At 42.1% G+C, this 22,724-nt stretch overlaps 1 protein-coding gene across 1 annotated transcript; it reads right to left on the bottom strand.

Annotated features, from left to right (window-relative positions):
• Positions 1-4,565: 4,565 nt before the first annotated feature.
• On the bottom strand, positions 4,566-19,611 carry LOC123447443 (protein CASP). The gene is made up of 18 exons (XM_045124045.1): positions 19,358-19,611; positions 18,294-18,583; positions 17,580-17,729; positions 16,884-16,972; positions 16,632-16,741; positions 16,439-16,533; positions 14,971-15,023; positions 14,623-14,788; positions 14,013-14,105; positions 8,671-8,799; positions 8,422-8,541; positions 8,086-8,166; positions 6,658-6,765; positions 6,317-6,460; positions 6,138-6,236; positions 5,979-6,058; positions 5,130-5,222; positions 4,566-5,053 (listed from the first exon to the last, which is right to left on the bottom strand). Exons 1-18 carry the CDS (start codon positions 19,476-19,478, stop codon positions 4,987-4,989), a joined length of 2,088 nt encoding a protein of 695 aa, XP_044979980.1. The 5' UTR covers positions 19,479-19,611; the 3' UTR covers positions 4,566-4,986.
• Positions 19,612-22,724: the final 3,113 nt, after the last annotated feature.

Genomic DNA, 22,724 nt, shown 5'->3' with positions numbered 1-22,724 from the left:
GCTTCCTACATTTTCCCTTATTTTCTTTCACAAATAAGTTTCTTAATTCTATTGCATTGCTTCCATACAGCTGTTTTTAGCAACCATCTTCATGTCTCTCTTCATTCCCTCTATGACCGTATCTTCATTTCTTACATTTTCAGTGGACATGCGACAATGAATTAGACTGAAGCAGAGGGTATGCTCAAGGGTACGCACATCACCTCCATTGTCGCCATCCACTGCGCCGTCCATGTTCCCTCCAACAACACCGTCCCTGATTCGATTCTTTGTGTCATGCCTTTAAACCCACCTGCACCGGCCCCACTCCTCGATGTTTTCATTTCCAATGTTCTATGCTTCCCCCTAAAATCAGTCATACTGAGATAGGATATTTTCTTGCTTCCTGCATATGGGGTTCCTATATCACACTTTGTGTGCTTTTTTGGTTTGTGGATTGCTTCCATGATCCATGTCTTATTTTAGAAATTTATTCTTGCCATTGGTATCACCATTGAAACATGCCATGCTCTCATATTATAGTATAGATGTTTCTTGGTATAGGTCATTTTCTTCCAAAATTTTATTTATAATGTTCTAATTAATCGTATAATTTTAATGTACATGTTATGTGCTTCATTACTAATGTGCATGTAGTACAGATTTTTGCTTCATACCTTTGATATTCATGCATCATGCCTAACTGATAAATGCCTCAAGCAGTTGTGTGCTGGCTTCGGGGCTGATAGGTGTTGAAAAGGCACGCATATATGGCGGCGAAGCACTGAAAAGCATGGACATACATGGATCTACCTCATAATGAACATGACCACACACTACATGAAGGGAAGCAGGTCTCTAGTCTTTAAGAAACATACAGTGTGGAAGCATCATACTATTGGCGACTTGAAGAAAATATGATTTATGAGTGGGCGGAGCAAGGAAACAAATTTATATTCGGTCAGGAGCAAATTAGTTTTGCGATGGAAGCACTTTTATAGTGGATGGTAGCAAAGTTTGTTTTGTGTTGGAAATATAATGAAAATATATATTTGACTCTAATTTCTCTGCATGGAAACAAATTCTTTGATGCAAAATTTTAGTATTAGATTGGAGTAAAGTTCTTGGACACAAGTTTTTCAGGTCCAGGCAATTTTCAATTGCAATAGAAGCAAATTGTGTTGTTCATGGTAGCAAATTTTTATTCTATTCAAAACAAAAGTAAAGACGTTCACTGGACATAGATTTCATTACATCAAAACACGCGATAAAGAAATTTACATTAGAACCCTTTTCTTTTGTTCAATGTAGTTTTTCCAAGATAAACAATTACTATGTTGAGATAAGACATTCTAACATAGTCGAGGGATTGAAGCAAAAGCACCATGCACCATGGTCAACTCTGTTCTAGGAAGCAAGCCTCCAGAAGTTAATGGGTAGGCGCGTGTTTTGGAGCAGTTACACTAATCAGGAAATAAAAGCTGGACTTTGCCTCTGGCCCACGAGATTTGAAACGTATTGTAGTATGCCATATGGAATTTTTCATATGACAAAAGTTTATTAGGAGGAAATTGGTATAGGGGTATAGCGTTGCCTTAGTTGAATGTTCCCTTTCTCCTTTCGCGTTGCTCGTTGTTCTTTCTGTTTTAAGTATATGATGATGTGACCTATCATGTAATTGATTGGAAATGCCCTAACGAAATGATATACATAAGTAATACATTGATGTCCTAAGAATTGTACTAGCATGACGCGTATACTTGAATAATATAACCGCGTGGAACATGTGGCTAGCAAACACTGGAATAACATGCCCACAAAAAGAACTTGAATAACATACAGCGGAAATCATCTTTAAATGGTAAGGAAAAAAAAGTCAAAAAATGCTTAGACAATTACGAGAAAAGATGGACATATAGAAACATATTCATGAGAATTTCATTACTGTACAAATGGACGGGAATGTCTTCAAGGTGTACCTTCTTTTGAAAAAACATCATCAACTTTATTAATTTGAAACAATTGTTACATTGTCTATAAGTATAGATACAATATTTTCGAGAGGCTCCTCAATCCACTCCATCGTATCAAAACTTTTTGCTAGTCTCGCGAGCTCATGAGCTATCTTGTTTGCTTCTATATTACAATGCTCAAAACTAGTAAAAGAAAAATCACAAGCCATAAAAAATTCCTTAAAGATTGCAGCCGCCGCTCCTACAGAGTATCCTCCGTTGTTCATTTTTTCAATTACTTCCATATCTTCAAGGGGTACTTTGTTGCACAATAAGTTGCATAAACTTATAAGAAGTTCAATACTACTCCCTGCGTTTCAAAATAAGTGTCTCAAGTTTAACGCAACTTTATATTAAAGCTAGTATTAAACTTCACACGCTTATTCTGGGACTGAGGAAGTATGAAATAGTATGATTCATTTTAAAATTTTGCACGTCCTGTAAATGGTCATATTAATTTACAGTTTCTATTATGGAATAGTGTGTTTTACATTTTTTTTTTTTTTGCATCGAAATATTCGTACACCGATTGTATACATGTAGAATCATTTCCACAGCATTTTCGCAGCTTCATGACATCCCAGGACAGCCTCCCATCAAAAAGAAAAAAAGTACTGTACCATGGCCGAATTAGTTATGGGTGATGTGAGCTGAGGCACAGGACAGCGATGCTAGCGCACCACAAGTACGGCGAAACGCACCTACACACGCACGTACGCAAGGACCGACGTGTCGGCCCAACGCGGCCGCTCCGGCCTGCCGCCCCACACATGCTTCCAGCACGGCTCGGCGGATAGCGGCGCCAGATCACGGCGGACGACGACGGCGCCGGGGGCTCGACGTGGCCCGGCCCGCCCCGCGTGCTCCCGTGTGGCGCGTGGGCGTCGGAGACCACGACCGCGCGTGCATGGCCCGTAGTAGCCAGGCCGAGGTCCCTCCCTCCCTCCCGGCCCCACCGCCGGCCGGAGCCAACCTGCGGCCGCCGCCGGCCGGTCGATCCGGCGCTACGCGCCGCCGTGAATTGACCGCAGACAGCGACCCTCGGCTCCTCGGCGGTCCACAGGTTCCCCGGCGCCGTCGCTGTCGTCGGTGTCACTTGCGGGCGCCGTAGGGCCGGCAGCCGGAAGGGAGGGGTGGGGACGGGGAGAACGGTGCGGAATCTCAGTTTTTGTAGCTCGGGAGAGGTTGCGGGTTGCGGTGGACATGCGCGGTGCTCGGGGACAAGCTAGTTTACTGTGCGTGCGGGTGGGTTTTCGACAGGTAATCCGCGGGTGTGGATGGCTCTTCGGATAAAGCTCGACAAGTTTTTGAAAGAAAGAAAAGGCGGATAAAGCTCGCCTAGTTTAACTCTTGCACGCCTTCGCTCCCTGCCTCTCCGGAACATGGTACACAAACAAGTACTCCCTCTCTTCCTAAATATAAGACCTTTTAGAGATTATACTATAAACTACATAAGATGTACATAGACATATTTTAAAGTATAGATTCATTCATTTTGCTCCGTATGTAGTCTTCTAGTGAAATTACTAAAAGGTTTTATATTTTAAAACGGAGGGACGTGATGTTTTAGCACCGGAGCTCATATGAGCTCACTAAATTCGAAACCTATTATAAAAATGTTTGAAAAGATCTGAATTTTTTTTGGACAAACTTTGACAAATGTTCTAAGTACTCGTCAAATTTCATCATGAAATCACATTTTTTGAAAGTCGTGGCAAAAAAAACAAAATCTAAACTCTAAAAATGTTACTTTAAAAGCATTTTGGAGCAGTAATTTTTTTTTTGTCACAACTTCAAAAAATGTGATTTCGTACTGAAATTTTGCAAGCTACTAAAAATTTTGTCAAAGTTTGCGGTAAAAAAACCAGATTTTTTTTAAATGTTTTTAAAATATTTTATGAATTTACTGTTCACCCGAGCTCATTTGAGCTCGGGTGTAGAATAGCACTTTCTGTACATATGCGCATATTCTATCCCTGTAAACACATGAGAGACTAAAAGCTAACGGGTCTTAAGATTAACAAAGTCATCGCAAACGCCTCTCTGTCGACAGGACCGTGGCCTGCCCTGATTTCTCTTCTTCCTATTCAATGTTTTGGATGCAAAGCAGGAGAGTGCACGTCATATTCAATGTTTTGGATGCAAAGTAAGAGGGCACGTCCAACCCATGGGCATATGAATCCACTTTTTAAACAATGCATTTTAAGCATGTTTTGAAGTGTCAAAATATTCAAATAAAAATTCCACGCATGCATATTCACAAAGTTGGACGGCATAAAGTTTTATGAAAAAATGCCTTTGTTTTCTCTCTGCGAAAAAGATAAATTTTAGTTCTTCTAAATAGGGTTCCAGAGACGCCTCTTTGTCAAAAGAACCCTTCCGCCTCCCCTGGTTTCTCTTCTTCCTTTTTCAGTTTTTTGGATGCAAAGTAGCCAGGAAAAATCTCTTTCAATTGCAAGAATTCAACGTTTGAATACTTCATCTTTCACATACAAGGGACTCCAGATAACTCGATTTTGCCAAATATCTGCTCAAGACTGTCTCTGATAAAATAATGTGAAGACAACTCTAATATTACTCATTTAATCCTTTTTATTTCCGGAATTCTGTACAGCTGTCCTCGCCACAAACTCCCAACCATATATGCTGAAACATACTCCCTCTGCAACGCTCTTATATTTCTTTACAGAGGGAGTACATTGGATGGCATTGTGTTTGTACATATGTGCTTTCATTTGTCATCAAATGGGCAATTTGGTAATACAACAGTTTACAGAATGACTCGAGCACCACACACCTCATCCGCCACCTCGTCCCTTGGTAACCCGCTTTACTGGAAATTTATCTACAGAAGAGAACATATCAAGGCACCTAAAGGGCATAGTAAAACTAAAACTTCAGTCATGATCCTATGCAGAGATTCTCGAGACCAAATCCCAGGAACGCTTCGTTTTCAGTACTGATCAAGTGATAATACTGTTACATCAAACTTGGCTCAGAGTGTATGTGATAGTGTCTGATTGCCAGCGTCCACAATGATCTCATCATGTGCAGGTGTTATGCTGCATAGGTGTTTCAAGTTAGCCAAGTTCATGCTCAGGGCATCAAATTCAAATTGACGATGTGATGCATGCTTACCTCAGATAGCTCAAAGCTGACATTCTGTACAGCAGCGTGAACACTAGGAGATGCAGCCCGATAGTGTAGAAGAATATAAATGTCCGGGCAAATCTGTGAATACAAACAGAGCACATGCTACATTAATTTCTTATTTCAGTACGCTTCATTGATAGAATAAAGAAATGCATGCAATCCAATAGTGTAGGAGAATACTCCCTCTGTTCACAAATGTAAGATGTTTTGCATATTTCAATATGGACTACATACCGACCAAAACAAGTGAACAAACACATTAAAACATGTCTGTATACATCCGATCCAGAAGAAAGCTAGAACATCTTATATTGTGAACGGAGGGAATATAAAAGTACAGGCAAATCTGTGAATACAAATAAAACACATGCTATATTTCTTTCGGTCCGCTTCATGGATAAAATCATACGATAGAGAAACTCAGGCATCATGTAATACAAAATGCCAATCACTTACGGATTCTTATCCATGAAGGGCTATAACTAAATAGTGACCAGTTTCAATGTTTGGACATGAGCACAATGGCCAAATATATAAATCTAAACAAAGATACGGATGAAGGGTATAATTTAAGAAGTTAGAACCAAATTAACTACATCTCAGTGGCAGATCCATGCACCCCTGAGTCATCGGTGTTGTACTTATTTAATTCAAATTCCAAGCATTTTGTGTTTTTTACACAAATTGTAAATATATACGGTGGGAATGGTCAAATAAGTGTAGCTCTGCTGTTTCTACAGCAATTTAATAGTTATCATCAAAGATCGGTAACTACAACAAATACAAAGAAAAGGAAAACCTGAACTGCACCCAAAAAAATTGGAAGTATCATACTTGTTACCAAGGAGAAAACGGCCACTACTGAGGGTGATCTTATCTCTTATACCAAGTTCCTTGTATCTTTGATCCTTTTCCTGGATATGGAAAAAAAATTGAGCTGCGTGCAGTACCATAGATAACACGTGTTGCTGATGATAAGTTCAATATATCTACCTTCCTCGAGAAAGCAGCAAAAGGATTTATGTCATCCTCGTACATTTTCTTGTACTTTGTTTCAACATCTGAAGAACCACTTTCAATATCTTCTGCGTACTGCAAGGCGCAACATAACAAAGGTCAAATGCTAGACAATGTCGAGTATGTGAAGTCCATCATAAGGATTTATGCTAAACCTTCTTTGGTCCTCTAGAAACAATCTTCTCATGACTGTAGTCCTGGACATATCGAATCTTTCCGTACAATTGCACATTATCAGCTTTTGTTTTTTCCAATTCTACAGCTAGCATTTCATGCTTCTCTTTTAATCTCCTTAGTTCCTGGGATACGTAAAAAATGACAATACATGGTCAATGGTGATGCATTTTCATATTTCATGAAGCAAAGAAACATCACGGGATAAAAAAAATCACAAGCAAAGCATAACAGATCCACAGCTTTCAAGAAAATCAAGGAAAATAACCCTCTAATATCATTACCAAACCTTGTCAAAAATAGAAGCCTATAATATATATACCTCCTCGGTTTCACGTAGTCGTGTACGGAAGCGGTCCCTCTGATTGCAGATGACCTTGAGCATGGAACTTTGATCTTGGTCTGGTGATGCATTCCTTGGATCAGTACCCTGTAAATAAATGGAAAGAAACAAATGAAGCTAGACGTGGATGTACTGATGATCTGATTAAACAACTCAAAATCAAATGTACTGCTAAAAAAACATGAGTTTTTTTTAACGGTAATAGGAGAGCTGTCATATTCATTGTGAAGAAGAAGATGGTACAAGGACCCAAACTGCTTGGTTTATTAAAGGAAAAGCAGGCGAAAACCTGTACTATAGACTAGGCATAAAGCACACAAAACATAAAACACGGCAGAAGGCCACACTCCACAACACACCCGGCCGGGTACTCGAGCGCCTGCGCTGCTACTAGAGTAGACACCAAAAACCGTTGTATCGATCCGAGCTGCCACAAGCATATCCGCGAAGCTCGATGACATCGAAGGGGACCGCTATGTTCGATAGAGCAAACATATGCCACTTCAATCCCATGACGTTAGCGGACATAGCTCGCCTGGCACACCTTGCATATGACGGATGCTTCTGCTGCTCACATGGAGATGTGACGCAAGCCGCCGTCAACCACCTCCACTAGCCCAGAGTCCCTCTGACCGAGTCAGACTCCAAGACGATGCCCCATGATTCTTGAAATGATTTTTAGGCACATTTGGTGTTTGCCTTAAGCCCTTAACATCTAGAACTGTGGATACTATTGATACCAACTGCATATACTGCTAAATATTACTCCCTCCGTCCAGAAATACTTGTCGTAGGAATGAATGTATCTAGATGTACTTTAGTTCTAGATACATCCATTTATATCCATTTTTGTGACAAGTAATTCCAGACGGAGGGAGTAAAATCACACCCATGTTCGCAAAATCAGTAGTTTATTCTGGGAAACAGTGGTAGAGGCGCTAAATATTAAAACATATAAAGAAAGGTTGTTTATGTTAAGAGTTATTTTGTTTCAAGGAGAAAGAGTGCTTTACCAAGAAATGGTTAACAAAGACCACTAGTGACTAGTGGGCCTCGTAAGCAACATATATTTCAGAAATAGACAGTAAATTCACCAACCAAATGTAGCACTTGTTGATTTGAAACCAGCTACAGTATGAATTGTGAAAATTATGGTGCAAAAAAGACCAGTGTTTGGTAATTCTTCAATGGTTCAGTGTTGTGTATTAACAGTTGTGACGGTAACATTTATGACAATGCAGATCGGCATACTAACACTAAGATGATGTCTGTGAGCACTTAAAGTTGATCATTTGAATTGTGTTTCTCGTGCATTTATTGTCCACAGCTAAATTATGCCTCTTCTAAGGGTAATGCAGAATTAAAGCAAGATGGTTCGCTATAAGTGAACCCAAACTAGAATTTTACCTCTGATACTTCATTTGAGCCTATTTCTTGAAGATCCCAATCATTCAAAAGTGAACTCCTCCTATCAGTTGAACTGCAGCCCTGTAATAAAGTTAATAAATATATTAGCTACATATGTCCTTCAGAAAACAAAAGGCATAACAAATTCTTTGGTTTCTTAAGTATCAAAATCCAGGATTGTGTAGTTTCTTGTAATAACATAATATCACTATTCAGACTGTAGCGCTAATTGAGGTAACCATATATGCAGAAGACATATACCCATAACGAATATATTAAACGGACAATAGGATCAACTGGCAATATGTGAAATATCACAAGAGCAAGGAGAGCAACCTTTAGTATGTCATCCTCAAGTTTCAGAATCAATTTTTTCTGCTCTTCAACCTTTGAAGTTAGTTCAGCGATCTTTTTTTCAGCTTCCTCAAGAAGACTTGACTTCTCTGATATTTTAACCTTTAAGAGATACCAAAAAAAATAACTTACAAGACAGTTCCAGCAGAGAAGATAACAAGTATACATGAAAAATATTGATTGTCCTCCAAAGACCCAAACCATTTTCCAGCAAATAAACTAGATACTAACCTTCAACTGTGTTAGTTCATGCTCCATTTTGCGGTTCTTGTCAAGAAGCAAAGCTTCCAGCTTGCTCATTTCTTCACCATTGGTTGCTAGCTCCCAGTCTTCAGCTTCAATTGAGTTGTACCCAACAGCCTATGGAAAAAAATAGGAATTTCAGCAAGCATGAGGACAGAAAATCAAAGATAGTGAGGATTGTTAGGAATAAGCAACTTGTATTCCCATGAGGCCATAGGCCGATATATATACATGTACAGGTTGTGGACTATATGCAGGAAAACCCCTTATATATTGGGATAAATACAAAAGGGTACATGAGTTGTATTATAACTCTAACACCCCCCCTCAAACTCATGGTGGATGAACAACACTGAGTTTGGAGAGATAAAAGCCATGTTGTGCTCTAGTCTGGGCCTTCGTCAGGAAATCCGCCAACTGTAACTCGGAAGGCACATACTGAAGAGCAACAACCTGATCCTGCACAGCAGCGCGCACATAGAAAGCATCAACACCAATATGCTTGGTGAGCTCATGCTTCACAGGATCGCGCGCAATGCTAATAGCACCTGTACTGTCAGATAAGAGCAGAGTCGGTGTAGTGACAGAAACACCAAAATCCTGAAGTAACCACCGTAACCAAGTCACCTCTGCCGTCAAAAGAGCCATCGCTCGCAACTCAGCCTCTGCACTCGAACGGGAAACTGCAATCTGTTTCTTCGTCTTCCAGGCAATGAGAGAACCACCAAGAAAAACACAGTAAGCAGAAAGTGAACGGCGATCTGAAGGATCACTAGCCCACGTAGCATCCGAATAGGCCTGAAGCTGTAAAGAACTGGAGCGAGGAAAGAATAAACGATGAGAGATTGTGCCCCGAAGATATCGGAGAACACGGAGGAGATGACTATAGTGAACCGATGTGGGAGTAGAGACAAACTGACTCAGAATATGAACCGGATAAGAAATGTCCGGACGAGTGACAGCTAGATAAACAAGACTGCCAACAAGATGACGATAGCGCGTCGGGTCAGGCAGGGGATCACCATCAGTAGCAGAGAGGTGAACATTGAGCTCCATAGGAGTCTGAACAATGCGCTCATCAGTAAGAGCAGCACGAGCAAGAAGATCCTGGATATACTTTTCTTGGGATATAAAAAAGCCATCAGAGGTAGAAGAGACTTCAATCCCAAGAAAGTAGCGAAGAGGTCCAAGATCAGACATAAGGAACTGCTCACTGAGACGAGCCTTGACAAAGGCAATATACTCAGGGTCATCCCCAGTGATGACCATGTCATCAACATAAAGAAGAAGAAGAGTCCGACCACGAGGAGAAAGGTGAATAAATAATGTTGGATCATGAACACTGGGTGAAAAACCAGCGGCAGTCACCACAGAGGCAAAACGCTCAAACCAGGCTCGGGGGGCTTGCTTAAGGCCATAGAGAGAGCGACGAAGACGGCATACCATGCCATCAGGAACAGAATACCCAGGTGGAGGCTGCATGTACACCTCCTCATGCAGCTCACCATTAAGAAAAGCATTCTTAACATCAAGCTGAGAGATAGACCAGTGGCGTGTAGAGGCCACGGCAAGAAGTGTACGAACAGTGGTCATATGAGCCACAGGAGCAAAAGTCTCATCATAATCACGACAATGCTCCTGCTGAAAACCACGAGCCACAAGACGAGCTTTGTGACGCTCAAGAGAACCATCGGAGCGAGTCTTTACCTTGTAGACCCACTTACAAGTGATGGGACGGACTCCAGGAGGAAGGGAAACAAGATCCCACGTACCTGTGCGTTCAAGAGCAGCAATCTCCTCAGCCATCGCAAACTGCCATTCAGGATGAACAACAGCCTGATGATAAGTAGTCGGCTCAAGAACAGCAGCTCCAGCGGTGGAAAAGCCTAAGCGATCAACAGGCGGACGAGGACGAGAACGCAAGCCATAAGTAGGCTGAGACGAGGATGACGGCACATCCAGAGAAGCATCCACAGAACGTGAACGACGAGTGTAACACTGAGGAAAAGATGGAACAATGGAAGGAGGAATCGCTAAAGTAGAATCGGAGAGTGGCGACGAAGAAGTCACCGGAGATGAAGGTGTAGAATCCGGTGACATGCTAGACGAGGAGACCGGGGAAGATGGTGGCGACAAATCGACTGGAGGTGGAGAAGCAGAGGGAGCAGAATGAGTAGGCAAAGGCTCGACGAGTGTGATAGGCGTGTTAGGAAAAGTGAGAAAAGAGATATCCTCTACTGAAAAAGTCGAGGAAGATGAGCGTGGGTAGAAGGGACGAGACTCATCAAAAGTCACATCCCGAGAGATACGTATCCGACGACCGATAGGATCCCAACAACGATAGCCCTTATGCTCATCACTATAGCCTAAGAAGACACACTCAACAGACTGAGCGGTCAGTTTGGTGCGTTCGCGGGGGGCAAGAAGAACATAGCAAACACAACCAAACAAGCGAAGCGTCGAATAATCGGGAGACCGATCAAAAAGACACTCGAAAGGAACACCACCCTGTAGAGCAGCGGAAGGCTGGAAATTGATGAGATAGGTGGAGGTGGAGACGGCCTCAGCCCAAAAATGCGGCGGGAGAGAGGCAGCAATCATCAATGCACGAGCCGTCTCAAGAAGATGACGATGCTTGCGCTCAGCCACGCCATTCTGAGCATGAGCACCAGGACAAGAGAATTGAGAGAGAGTCCCTTGCTCAGCAAGAACACCACGCAACATCTTAGAGATATACTCGCCAGCGGATTCAGCACGAAACACACGAATGGGAGAAGAGAACTGAGTATGAACCATGGCAGCAAAACGCTTATAAATGGACAACACCTCACTACGAGAAGTCATGAAATAAAGCCATGTGTAACGAGAGAAGTCATCTATGAAAATAATATAGTATTTATGACCCCCTTTCGAATCGAAGGGAGCCGGACCCCATACATCGGAATGGACTAAATCAAAAGGACGCTGAGACACTGACTCACTATGTGGATATGGTAACTGAATCTGCTTGCCAAGACGACAACCCTGACACTCTAAGGAGGCATCTCCTGAGACAGACCCCAGAAGACCTCGACGAACTAACGACGACAAACGAGAACCACACAGGTGACCAAGTCGATGATGCCACTGCTGGAAAGAACCAGTAGCCGAGGCGACCAAAGCGGAAGAACTGGCGAGAGAATGGGCAGAGGAAGGAACATGAAGCCAGTCCACCTCCCAAAGACCCTCAGAATCACGGCGGCGAGGGCCAGCCCCAACCAGAGTGTGCGTGCGACGGTCCTGGACAGAACAAGAGTCAAGATCAAGGATGACACGACAACCAGAATCAGCAAGTTGAGCAGCGGAAAACAAATTCATGGTAAGTCGAGGAACATGAGCAACATCAGGAACAGAATAAGGAGTGGTAAGAGTGCCTCTACTAACGACAGGAAGGGGGGGTACCATCAGCGGTGAGGACATGAACAGGGGAATAACGGTGGAGCAGTCGAGCGAGAAGGGGTCAGTGCAGTAGGTGGCGTAGAAAAAGTCCGAGCAGCGAGCACCGAGGGAACCTCCAACAAACCAGCACCACGTAAGCAAGTCTCCTCAGCACGAATCTCAGAAAGTGCCTCCATGAGAGAAATACGGCCACGAGCAAACAACTGAGCACGCCGGGGCTCAAACTCCTTACGGAGCCGAGACAGGAACTCGTAGACTTGATGAAACTCCAAGTCGGCCTGTACAGCCTGGCAACAGGGGCAAGTACGACAACCAGCACTGCGGAGAGAATCAAGCTGGCGCCAGATAGCAGAACTCTGTGCATAGAAGTCATCCACAGTAGAGTCACCCTGATGAAGAGCATGCTCCTGACGGACCACAGAGAGGTATAAGGCATCACCAGAGGGCTCATAGCGCTGACGAAGGCGGGTCCACATCTCAAAGACAGTAGGAAGGCCCAGAAACTCAGAAGCAAACTGAGGCAGAACACTAGCAGTGAGAACAGCGGCAGCACGAGCATCATCATCAAGCCACTGGGTGTAAACGGACAGAGCATCACGATACACCTGAAGAGCCTCCTCATAAGCCAAGACCTTCTCATCATAAGCACTCACAGCGGCCTCATCAGCAAGCTGAGTCGTATCCTTTGCGGCCTGAGAAGCATCCGCAGGAAGAGCCGGTGGGATCAGCGGGGTGGGAGCCATGGGAGGAACCGGACATGGCGGACAAGAGACCTCGCCGGAAAGAAAACCCCATAGGCGGATGCCACGCATGTGAATGCGCATGAAGCCAGTGAACTCGGTGTAGTTAGTGCCATCAAAGATCACTGGACAACGAGGAACAGCAACGTAGCCGGATGCAGCAGACAATTTTTTTATTATTTTTTTTTTAGTCAACGAAACGCGTCAGACAACAGGACTCGATCTGGCGATGGCGGATGGAGTCGAGGGCCAGGGGCGGCGCGATCTGAGGAGCCGCGTCCACTGGTGGAAACCGCCTGGGCGGATGGGACGCGGGCGCCTCTGCTGATGGAGATGGGAGACGCGGCCGCCTCTGCTGGAGCCGCCTGGACGCGGGACGCTGGGACGCGGCCGCCTCTGCTGGAGCCGCCTTGACGCGGGACGCTGGGACGCGGCCGCCTCTGCTGGAGCCGCCTTGACGCGGGACGCGGCCGCCTCTGCTGGAGCCGCCTTGACGCGGGACGCGGCCGCCCTGCTGGAGCCGCCTTGACGCGGGAAGGAGATGGGACGCGGCCGCCTCTGCTGGTGGTGGGAACGCGGCGCGGGAGGGCCTCGATCTGAAGCCGCCGTGACGCGGGAACGAGGCGAGCAGGACGAGGGCCGGTGCGACGAGGTGCGGGACGAGACGAATTTGGGAAAGATTAGATCGGGAAGAGCACGAGTTGCGCGTGCAAAAAGAACCTAGGCTCTGATACCATGTTAGGAATAAGCAACTTGTATTCCCATGAGGCCATAGGCTGATATATATACATGTACAGGTTGTGGACTATATGCAGGAAAACCCCTTATATATTGGGATAAATACAAAAGGGTACATGAGTTGTATTATAACTCTAACAAGGATAATATGGAGGGAATAACAAAATGTATCTCAAGCAGATCATTCTATGATCACTAACAAAATGGCGTGGGTAAATTTAGTATAAGTTGCAACACTGAAAAACTGATCTCATGTACCATGTGTATTTAAAATTGCACCAAAAGCTAAAGAAGAAATATAATGAGTTCAAGTTCAGATCCAGTTGATTATGGACGGTACAGCGTCACATGTCAGAACTAAAGTAGATAGTTTAACAAAAACATGTTTATCCATAGAGCTTGTTATGTCCCAACCTGCAAAATCTGAACCTTTTTCTTGAGATCATCAACTAGTCTAGCTGTAGGTCTTTCTTGAAGCTCTTTCTTCAACTCTGTTATCACAGTTTCCTACAAAGAGAAAATAATTAGCAAAACAACAAAGTGAACCATGGGTGCATAGATACAAATCATTCCAAGAGCATATATATGGTGCATCTGACTCATGATTGGAAAATGGCTCACATGTATACTAGAATAAGTAACTTATTATTGCCTTTATTAGAACTATTCACTCTCTGTGTATGTGTGCTTTTTTCAGGTTCAGATGCAAGCCTAGTGCCTATAGCCATGTCTACGAAAACTCACCTATGACATAATGTTGATAGCGATAGAAGCAAAGAAATTAACATATTGAACAATATTTGGAATATGGATTGCAAGTAAATAGACAGGTTGATGATACACATAAGAAGACTACTGTACCCTTCAGATGATGTTAAGGACTAAACACGGGGTTCTCTAAAGAAGAGAATGGTTGAGTCCCTCACTTATAGCTTGGCACCCAGTAGCAAACATTAAGAGTGGTGAGTTGATTACTGAACCATTGAATTTTGACATAGCAATGCACTTTTAAATGTATGGGTACCTTCTCACTGAGTAAAGCAGTCAACTTCTTTAGTTCATTCACATGCATTTCTTTCTCACTTGATAAAGTACTTTCAACGTTACGCAGTTCTGCATTCAACTCTGATATAATCTTCTCCTTGGCAATCAAAGAACTCTCAAGTATATCACTTGGGTCCATGTAATCACTGCATAGTTACATAATTCAGATGATGAGTTAGTATTAAGTTCAAGATAACCATAAAAGCCCAGCTAAAATAATAGCAATACTGCTGAAAGTCACTGCATCACATGCATTACGAATGATTAAATTTATGCAAATACACACTTGCGTATTTGTTCACACAAAGGCAAAATGCAAACAAGTTACCTGTTATTGCTTGTGTCTTCATTTGTTGTCTGCAACTGAGACCGTAAATCCCCCTGCAGTAAACATAAAAAATAAAATGGTATGTTAGGAAAGCCAGTAATATATGTGCACATTTTGGTCAACACATGGCATGTCAGTCATCAATTCAATGTATACACCGACTGGGAATTATTTGATAATAATTTACATAGTTCAAGCCAAGTTCCATATTAGCATGGGGCGACAACGGTCAGTTGCCAACATCTCATTTCTCCCTCTCTTCTTACTTTCTAAATACTATTCCTCTCAAAGGCCAGCAGAACCAAATAGTAGACAGGTGCTAGGTCAAGAACAGCGACACGCCACTTGTGCAAATCAAACCCAACTTTGGATGAACCCAGCCCCACTTGCCAAAGCAAAACCTACTTTGCATGAAGCGGCACTACCTAGGACTGCAGACTAACCAAGAAACATCATGTTCTAGGACAGGAGTGATGGGTAAAGAGATCAGTTTTCACTTCCTATTGCTGCCTCCAAGTTGCTCATCAGGGGCCTTGCAGGTTGCAGCATCAGTTCAGCCAACGGCTTCTGCAATAGCCTCCCTCATAAGTACAAACAATGTATTTATTCATGCCTCAGTTGTTTGGGGGGGGGGGGGGGGGGGGCATGTGCATGAGTATGCACGAGAGAGAAGAAGAACTAAGTCGGTGTGTTCAGACTCTTCAGCTCCTGCAGTCTGAAGGCTTCCATGCTGCTCAAGGGTTCTTCTGAGAGAAGTAACACAACTCCTCCAACGAACCCGTAGGTCATAGAATTGGTTTGGACGGCCGCCACAAGCCTAATGTTGATAGGCAAGGAAACATTTATTGGATCAAACGATTTTGGTGTGCAGACAAAACATGACTACTACTCCAGAAACAATATTTGGTTTGCTCGCCGACATAGTTTGGATTATGCAATGTTTCCTGGCCAATAAAATTAATTTTGTGGCGCTTTTCAAACCATTTCTATGACATGTGGCTCCATCAGGAGAAACATGTTGCTTTCCTCAGAGGACTCCTGGAACACACGCGCCTTCAAGTTTAAAGTCCTGCATTCATCTTCGAGTTTCCATCACTTCGATTCACCTCATTGATTTGCCCATTTAACTACAATCAAGCCAGGACAAATCCAGGGACCCCAGGAATGCGACTCCAACGCCGCAACGGGACACCAAGGAGTCAGTTGAGAAGAACAGCTCGAAGGATATAGAAAATGAAGATTTGAGCAATTTTGTGGTTGTATTGGTGGGTGGCTAGGTGCTCCCACTATGTTAACCATGAAATGTGCCTCGGGAACTATGCACCCTATCACCATAAGTTTGGTGCAGTAGAATGAGAGAATGAACATAGATCTCGAGGCACAGATCCCGGTTGACATAGTGGGAGTATTGCAACCATATTAGTGCAAGGGATTTTCCCAAAGCCAAAACAGCAATGTGCAACGTTACCTTTTCTCTTTCAAGGCTAACTAATCGTGATTGAGCGCGTTCAACTTCATCCATCAGAAGGCTCACTTCAGCTTCCTTTGCTGTCCGGTCCTCCTCTGAACAAAATATAATACTTCATTAGAACTTAAATAATTATTGTACCAATAACCATAGAGATCGTGAAGGCAACACAGCTAAAGAAAAGGAATAAAACCTGATTGAGTACGAAGCTCAAACAATTGGCTTTGTGCCGATTCATGTAGCTTCTGCATATTCTTGACACTTTCTGTAGCTTGCCTTAGTTGGTCTTGCAACGACCGTTCCCTACAGTCGTGGAAAACAAAGTTCAAATCTGTGGTATGCATCCTCATATATGATGTGGCAGATTCTCGAAATCAAGAAGCTTAAATTTAAACTGTGACAATCGTTAAGCAGTTATTTTCTTCATTGTGATTATTTATCATACCTATCTTTCAGGACTTCAAGAGTTTTCTGACTATCTTCTGCCAAGCTTCGCTGTTTCATTTCAACCATCTCCCTAACTTTTTCTTCCATCTATAATCATAAAAATAAAATAAAACATTAGAAAATAAAGAATATCTGGAATTCAAGAAATAGGAAGTGTGATAAAACTATGTGGAACAAGATATCAGCGTTGTTGTTCTTGTATCATCGAAGTAGTTGCTCGCTGTACATAAACTACATAAAGTGGAAAGAATACTTATATTTCAGGTCAAAGTGCAATGCCACTTAGATATTTACATAATATTTTAACTAATTGTGTTATGTCTAAAAAGCATTATTAGTGGGCCAGTATATTTGCAGACAGACCATAGTACTATTGCTTTTAGTTTAGGTGAAATTTCGGGTTTCAGCCTATGGCGTCAATGTAAAAGAAAGGCTTAAATTTTCCGGTATTACAAAAAGTGGGAGGCTTCTGATACTTTGTAAACAAGAACGATACGGCCATTCAAGTACGAAAATTAAGAATACCATTATATGGATGCAGGAAGTTAATTTGATAATTCAATAAAGCACCAGTGTGAATGAACGAACATTATTCGACTGTGAAACTGACACCGTTCGTGCCGAACGTCAAAACCAGAAGGAAAACTAAGTAGTTTAAAAAACAGAGTGGAAACCGAGTGACCTTGGAACAGACCTGTTGTTCTAGTTGGCGGTTTCGCTCCTCAAGTCGCCTAATCGTCGCCTGTTGGTTCTTTAGGTGGGCAGATTCTGCCCGGTATTCTTCAAGCTCAAGTTTCATCTTCCGATTTTCAGTCTCCAGTTCAGATAGTTTCTGGTCTTGATCCTGAATGCATTGAGGTCATTAGCACCAAACTATGGTGAAAACTAACTGAACCCTACTTATTATATTCGAACAAGATACTAGTTATCGATGTACATTCAAGCAAAGGAATAAACAAAACTGAACACATTAGGCTTTTGTTGTAGGAAACTGCGTGCCATATCATGTTTTTTCCAAAGTTGCTAACTCTGATCTGCACTAGTTACACTTGACTGCTACTTGTATTGGAACAAACTAACTCGCATCTATATTTGAAGTTTGACAGCTTCCCACCTGTAGTTTGATTTAGCACAAATTAACACGTATTATTGTAGAAGTTCTAAGTTCAAAGAGTAACGATAGAATCATACAAACGATTATCTGCTATTGTCGTATATCGGTAGGTGTCAATACTGAATACCAAGAAGATGGCAAGTGATTATATGCGACAAGGCAAGATATTTAAGTATTGGTGACAGCTTGCAACTTAGAGAAGTCGGAACAGCTGTGAGGCAATTTCCTCTATGGAAACCACAAACAATGCCGAGGTAGAGCAGCTACTGTAGAGAGTAAGTTTGAAAGACATACAGCCATAGAAGCAAGAGCTGGATATGGATCAGGGGCTTCATAGAGCTTCTGATAGATGTTGAGAAATGCATTTTCCCCAAACTTTGCTCTCTTGGTGAGATTATCCACTTCCTCCTGGTAACTCTTAAGCAATGAGTTGAACAAACTAAGCTTGTCATCTGGAGATGCCTTCTTGAAATCCCGAGTATTCTCAGCAAGTCTACGTCGGTTCTTCTGGCTCGTCTCTTGGTTCTCCGCAATCTTTAAACCCTGCTCATCCAAACCACTTCTTTCTTTCTCCAAATCGAAGTCTAAATTGTACAAGAGACAACAGTCAGATTCTCCACCATGGATAGCATAAAATTTTACATGGCAGAGGCATCAACCTACATTCCACATACAAGAACTAAATAAATCAAAATGCTATCTACAGTACATGAGCATTCACACTTAGAAGCTATTGACGCGTTGTAGCTTTCCAAACCCCCACATGGGAACCACGGTATCGATCAAGTGGCATGATAACTCACAGCTACTCTCCCTACTTGGTATGGATGCAAATAATTCGAGGAAACTGCAGAAGTTCATGATGTCTGCAATCAATCACTAACTCCTTGTTCAAATGATGTAGAGTGGATATACATCATTGCCTATGCACAAAAACTAGCATCTCTAATTTACTTCCGATCAGTGCAGAAACTAAACCAGGACAACAAAGGTTTGCCAACCTTCATAGAAATACAAGCAAAATTAAGTTTGAGATGAAGACTCAGGCCTTCTCTACTGAAACTACTTGGTCTGCCTGTCTCGAGCATGCCATACAGTTTGAAGCCAATTGAGGAGGTGCAAGCAAAAACATGCTAGTAGAAGATTTTGAATGCTGGTGGAAAATGTAAGCATGTCAAGGCAATTAAGATCTCTCCAGTCGCGATCAGTGCAAAACCCCACAGATTCTACACCTACAAGCCAGTACAGGTGCGCGCAACTGGGAAGCGCGACGCTCCGCGGCAATTCAGACCAACCGGCCCTACGGGCACACCAGTTCGTTCGAGCCAGACGAAGCGAAGGTGGGGGTCGAGGCGGACCTTTCCAGAAGCTGCAGACGACGGCGAGAGGCGACGCGGAGGAGGACGGGGGCGGGGGAGGGGGCGGCGGCGGCGAGCGGTCGCGCTCCGCCGCGGCCGCGTGGGCCGGCGAGGGGTCCATCGGACCGGCCGGGGGATCTGGGCGCCTGGATCTGGCGGGATCCGGTGGGGTGGGGCGGCGCGGCGACGACGTGCGCGGTGCGGTGCGGTGAGTATATGTGATCTGCTTTACAAGTGGTTTTCTTTTTCTTCAGTACGTAAGTTGTTGGTGCGTCTGCTCGCCCTCCTCTTCCTTCTGTCTGCTGGCCGCGTGGGGGAGGAGGGGATGGGAGCAACGATCGAGTGACGTCTGCGAGGCTAAATTGCACACAAGTATCACAATTGCCACGTTACATGCAGAGTTATACTCCATCCGTTCTAAAATAAATGTCTCGAGCTTAGTACAACTCTGTAATAGAGTTAGTATAAAGTTGTCAAAATTGATACTCCCTCCGTTTCTAAATATAAGACATTTTAGAAATTACACTATGGACTAGATACGAAGCAAAATGAGTGAATCTACATCCTAAAATATGACTACATACATCCGTATGTAGTTCATAGTGGAATTTCTAAAAGATCTTATATTTAGGAACGGAGGGGGTAATATTTTATATCCATATACTAATAAGTGTATCTGTATTTTTTAACTGTTGCAAGAAAAAAAACTAAAAAAAGGAAAGGAGCAAACCCACGTGCAACAACCCAAAAAAATCACAAGCGACTAGTTCTCTCCTCCAGCACAATTAATTATTTTTCTTCCTTTTTTAAAAAAAAGCTATATCTTTTGAATCAAGTGTCAAAATTAAGATTTGTTTTCACGGCTAGGTTTCTCGCGACGAATGCTTCAAAACTAGATCACGTATGGGTATGTTTTGATAAACTTTTTTAGGTAACTTTGTATGCAACAGAGGCAGCTCGAGTGTTATAGGGAAGCAACTCCTTCTTTTTAGTCAAGTAGGCCTGTGTGTTAGATTTGTTTGTTTAAAAACGATAAAATCACACAAAACATGAGCGTCTTTAGTGCTACATGCAATTAACTTCACTAGGCTATTTGTACCCGTGAACTTTTGCTAACATTATCCCAACTTACCTATCACAGCTGCTCAATTTCTTATCGTTGTTCATCAGTTTACCTACAGTGGAGACCTAGTTGCCCACAAAGACTTTGAAATTGCCTAATATGGATGTTTAGTTGTTTGCCATCGGTATTCAGTTGACTACCATTGCTACTCAGTTGCCTAACTTTGCACATTAGTTACCTACAATATAATAAAGTTTTGTATCATTATTTTTCATAATATTATAGGCAACTAGCTTACAAAGTTAGGCAATTAACAAACAACGATAGGCAATTAATTATTAACGAGAGTCAACTAGGCATCAATAATAGGCTATTTCATATTATTTATAGGCAACTGAGGATCAATTGTAGACAACTGAGCATCATAATAGACAACTGAGCAACCACAATATGCAAGTTGGGATAATGTTAGCAAAATTCATAGGTACATATAGTACAGTGAAGTTGTTTGTATGTAACACTAAATACACCTCATGTTTTATGTGATTTATCGGTTTTTACACAAACCAACCTAATAGGTAGTCCTACTAGACAAAAAAAATGGATTGTTTCCCTATAGCACTGGAGTTGTCTCTGTTGCACACAAAGTTGTCCAAAGAAAATTTGTTGATAGCAATCCGCATGGGATTTAGTTTTTAAAGAGCTCGTCATTACAAACTCAACGGTAAAAACGGATCTGAATTCTAAAGCAAGTTTGATTGGTTTAGGTGTCATACTCTGGTGAAAGAAGTTGCCTGCCCATAGCACTAAAGTTGCCTCTATAATACAAAGGTGCTCAAAATAAAGTTCGTTAAAATCTATTCATATGAGATTTAGTTTTGAACAATTTGTTGCGAGAAACTCAATAATAAAAACGGATCTAAATTCCGACATTCGAATCAAAAGTTATGATTTTTTTTAAACGTCAATAAATACACGTGGTCTTTTTCCGGTTGTCTTCACAAGCACGTGGGGTTCCTTCCTATTTTGACTTTTTGAGAGTGCGCTCGCATATTTATATGTCAGTACCAAGTCTGGTGCAAGCCGTTACAAAAAGATCTAAACTGAGTATAAATATGTATTGACGGTGTATCTGACTGATGGGGCCCGTCTGTCAGGTGCCGATGTGGCAAGTTTTTTTTATAGAAAACCCCCTTACCATATACTTAAACATATAAATGTCCTTTATTTCAAAAAAAAATATGAATTTTTATTTTTCGTTTGTAATTTTTTAACACCAAATCAGACTTTTTTGAAAAACTTCGTCGAACCGCAAAGAAAAGAAAAAAAACGGATCGTGACAGGAATCGGACCCAAACCTCTCTTACATAGGCGCGACGTCATCACCACCACGCCACAGGGCCGCTCCCGTCTCGGAAACGGCAGGATACTCTTCGTACTACATCGGGCATGCTGGGCCGCCTCGTTGGGCCCAACGAAGTTGTGCGTGCTGAGTTATAATAAAAAATAATGCGCTGAGTCATATGATGAATATATTTTAAATGCGAATAAGCAATTCTTGTAACGTATGTTGAAATTTTTTAAGATATGAAAACATTTGAAATAATGCGCGGTGATTTTTTTGTAATTTATGATGAACATTTTCTTAATACATTATTTGTTTTCAAAATGTTTATTTCGAAAAAAGTTCAGAAAAATATAGATATGACGAATAAATTTGTTTTTTAGTTGATTACACAATGGTATCTATAATAATAAGTAATTATATTAAGATATGATGAACATTTTTACATACTATTGTATAAAATCATTTTGCATTTCAATAAACACCTCGAGTTTTTTAACAAAATTTAAACAGTTTAAATGTATTTCTAAAATTTATTATGATTACACAAATATTTTTAATACATTTCACAAGCTTTTTAAGTGACTGTGCGTTTATTTTTGCATATACGAGTAACTCAAAAAAATGTTTGTTGGGCATATCCTTTTATTTTGCCTATTTAACTAATATAATAAGGATACACAATGTTTGTATCGATTCCCGCAGCTTCGTAACATATAATATGCATATTTTTTAATAGTTGCGTGTTTTAACAGTTACATATTATTTTTTATTGTAACTCAGCGCGCAGCCTTGCTGGGCCAAACCAGTCGGCTCGGTATGCCTAAGATAGTATGAAGGGTATCCTGCCGGTCCTTTAACGATGAGCGCCTCCATGGTGTGGTGGCGAAGACGTCGTGCCTGTGCATAAGAGGTCGCAGATTCGCTTTCCTCCACGGCCTGTTTTTTTCCTTTTCTTT

Source organism: Hordeum vulgare, chromosome 4H (genome assembly GCF_904849725.1).
Source record: "Hordeum vulgare subsp. vulgare chromosome 4H, MorexV3_pseudomolecules_assembly, whole genome shotgun sequence".
Lineage (NCBI taxonomy): Eukaryota > Viridiplantae > Streptophyta > Magnoliopsida > Poales > Poaceae > Hordeum > Hordeum vulgare.
The sequence above is the reverse complement of the archived record's forward strand: the minus strand, read 5'-3'. Positions and strand labels throughout refer to the sequence as shown.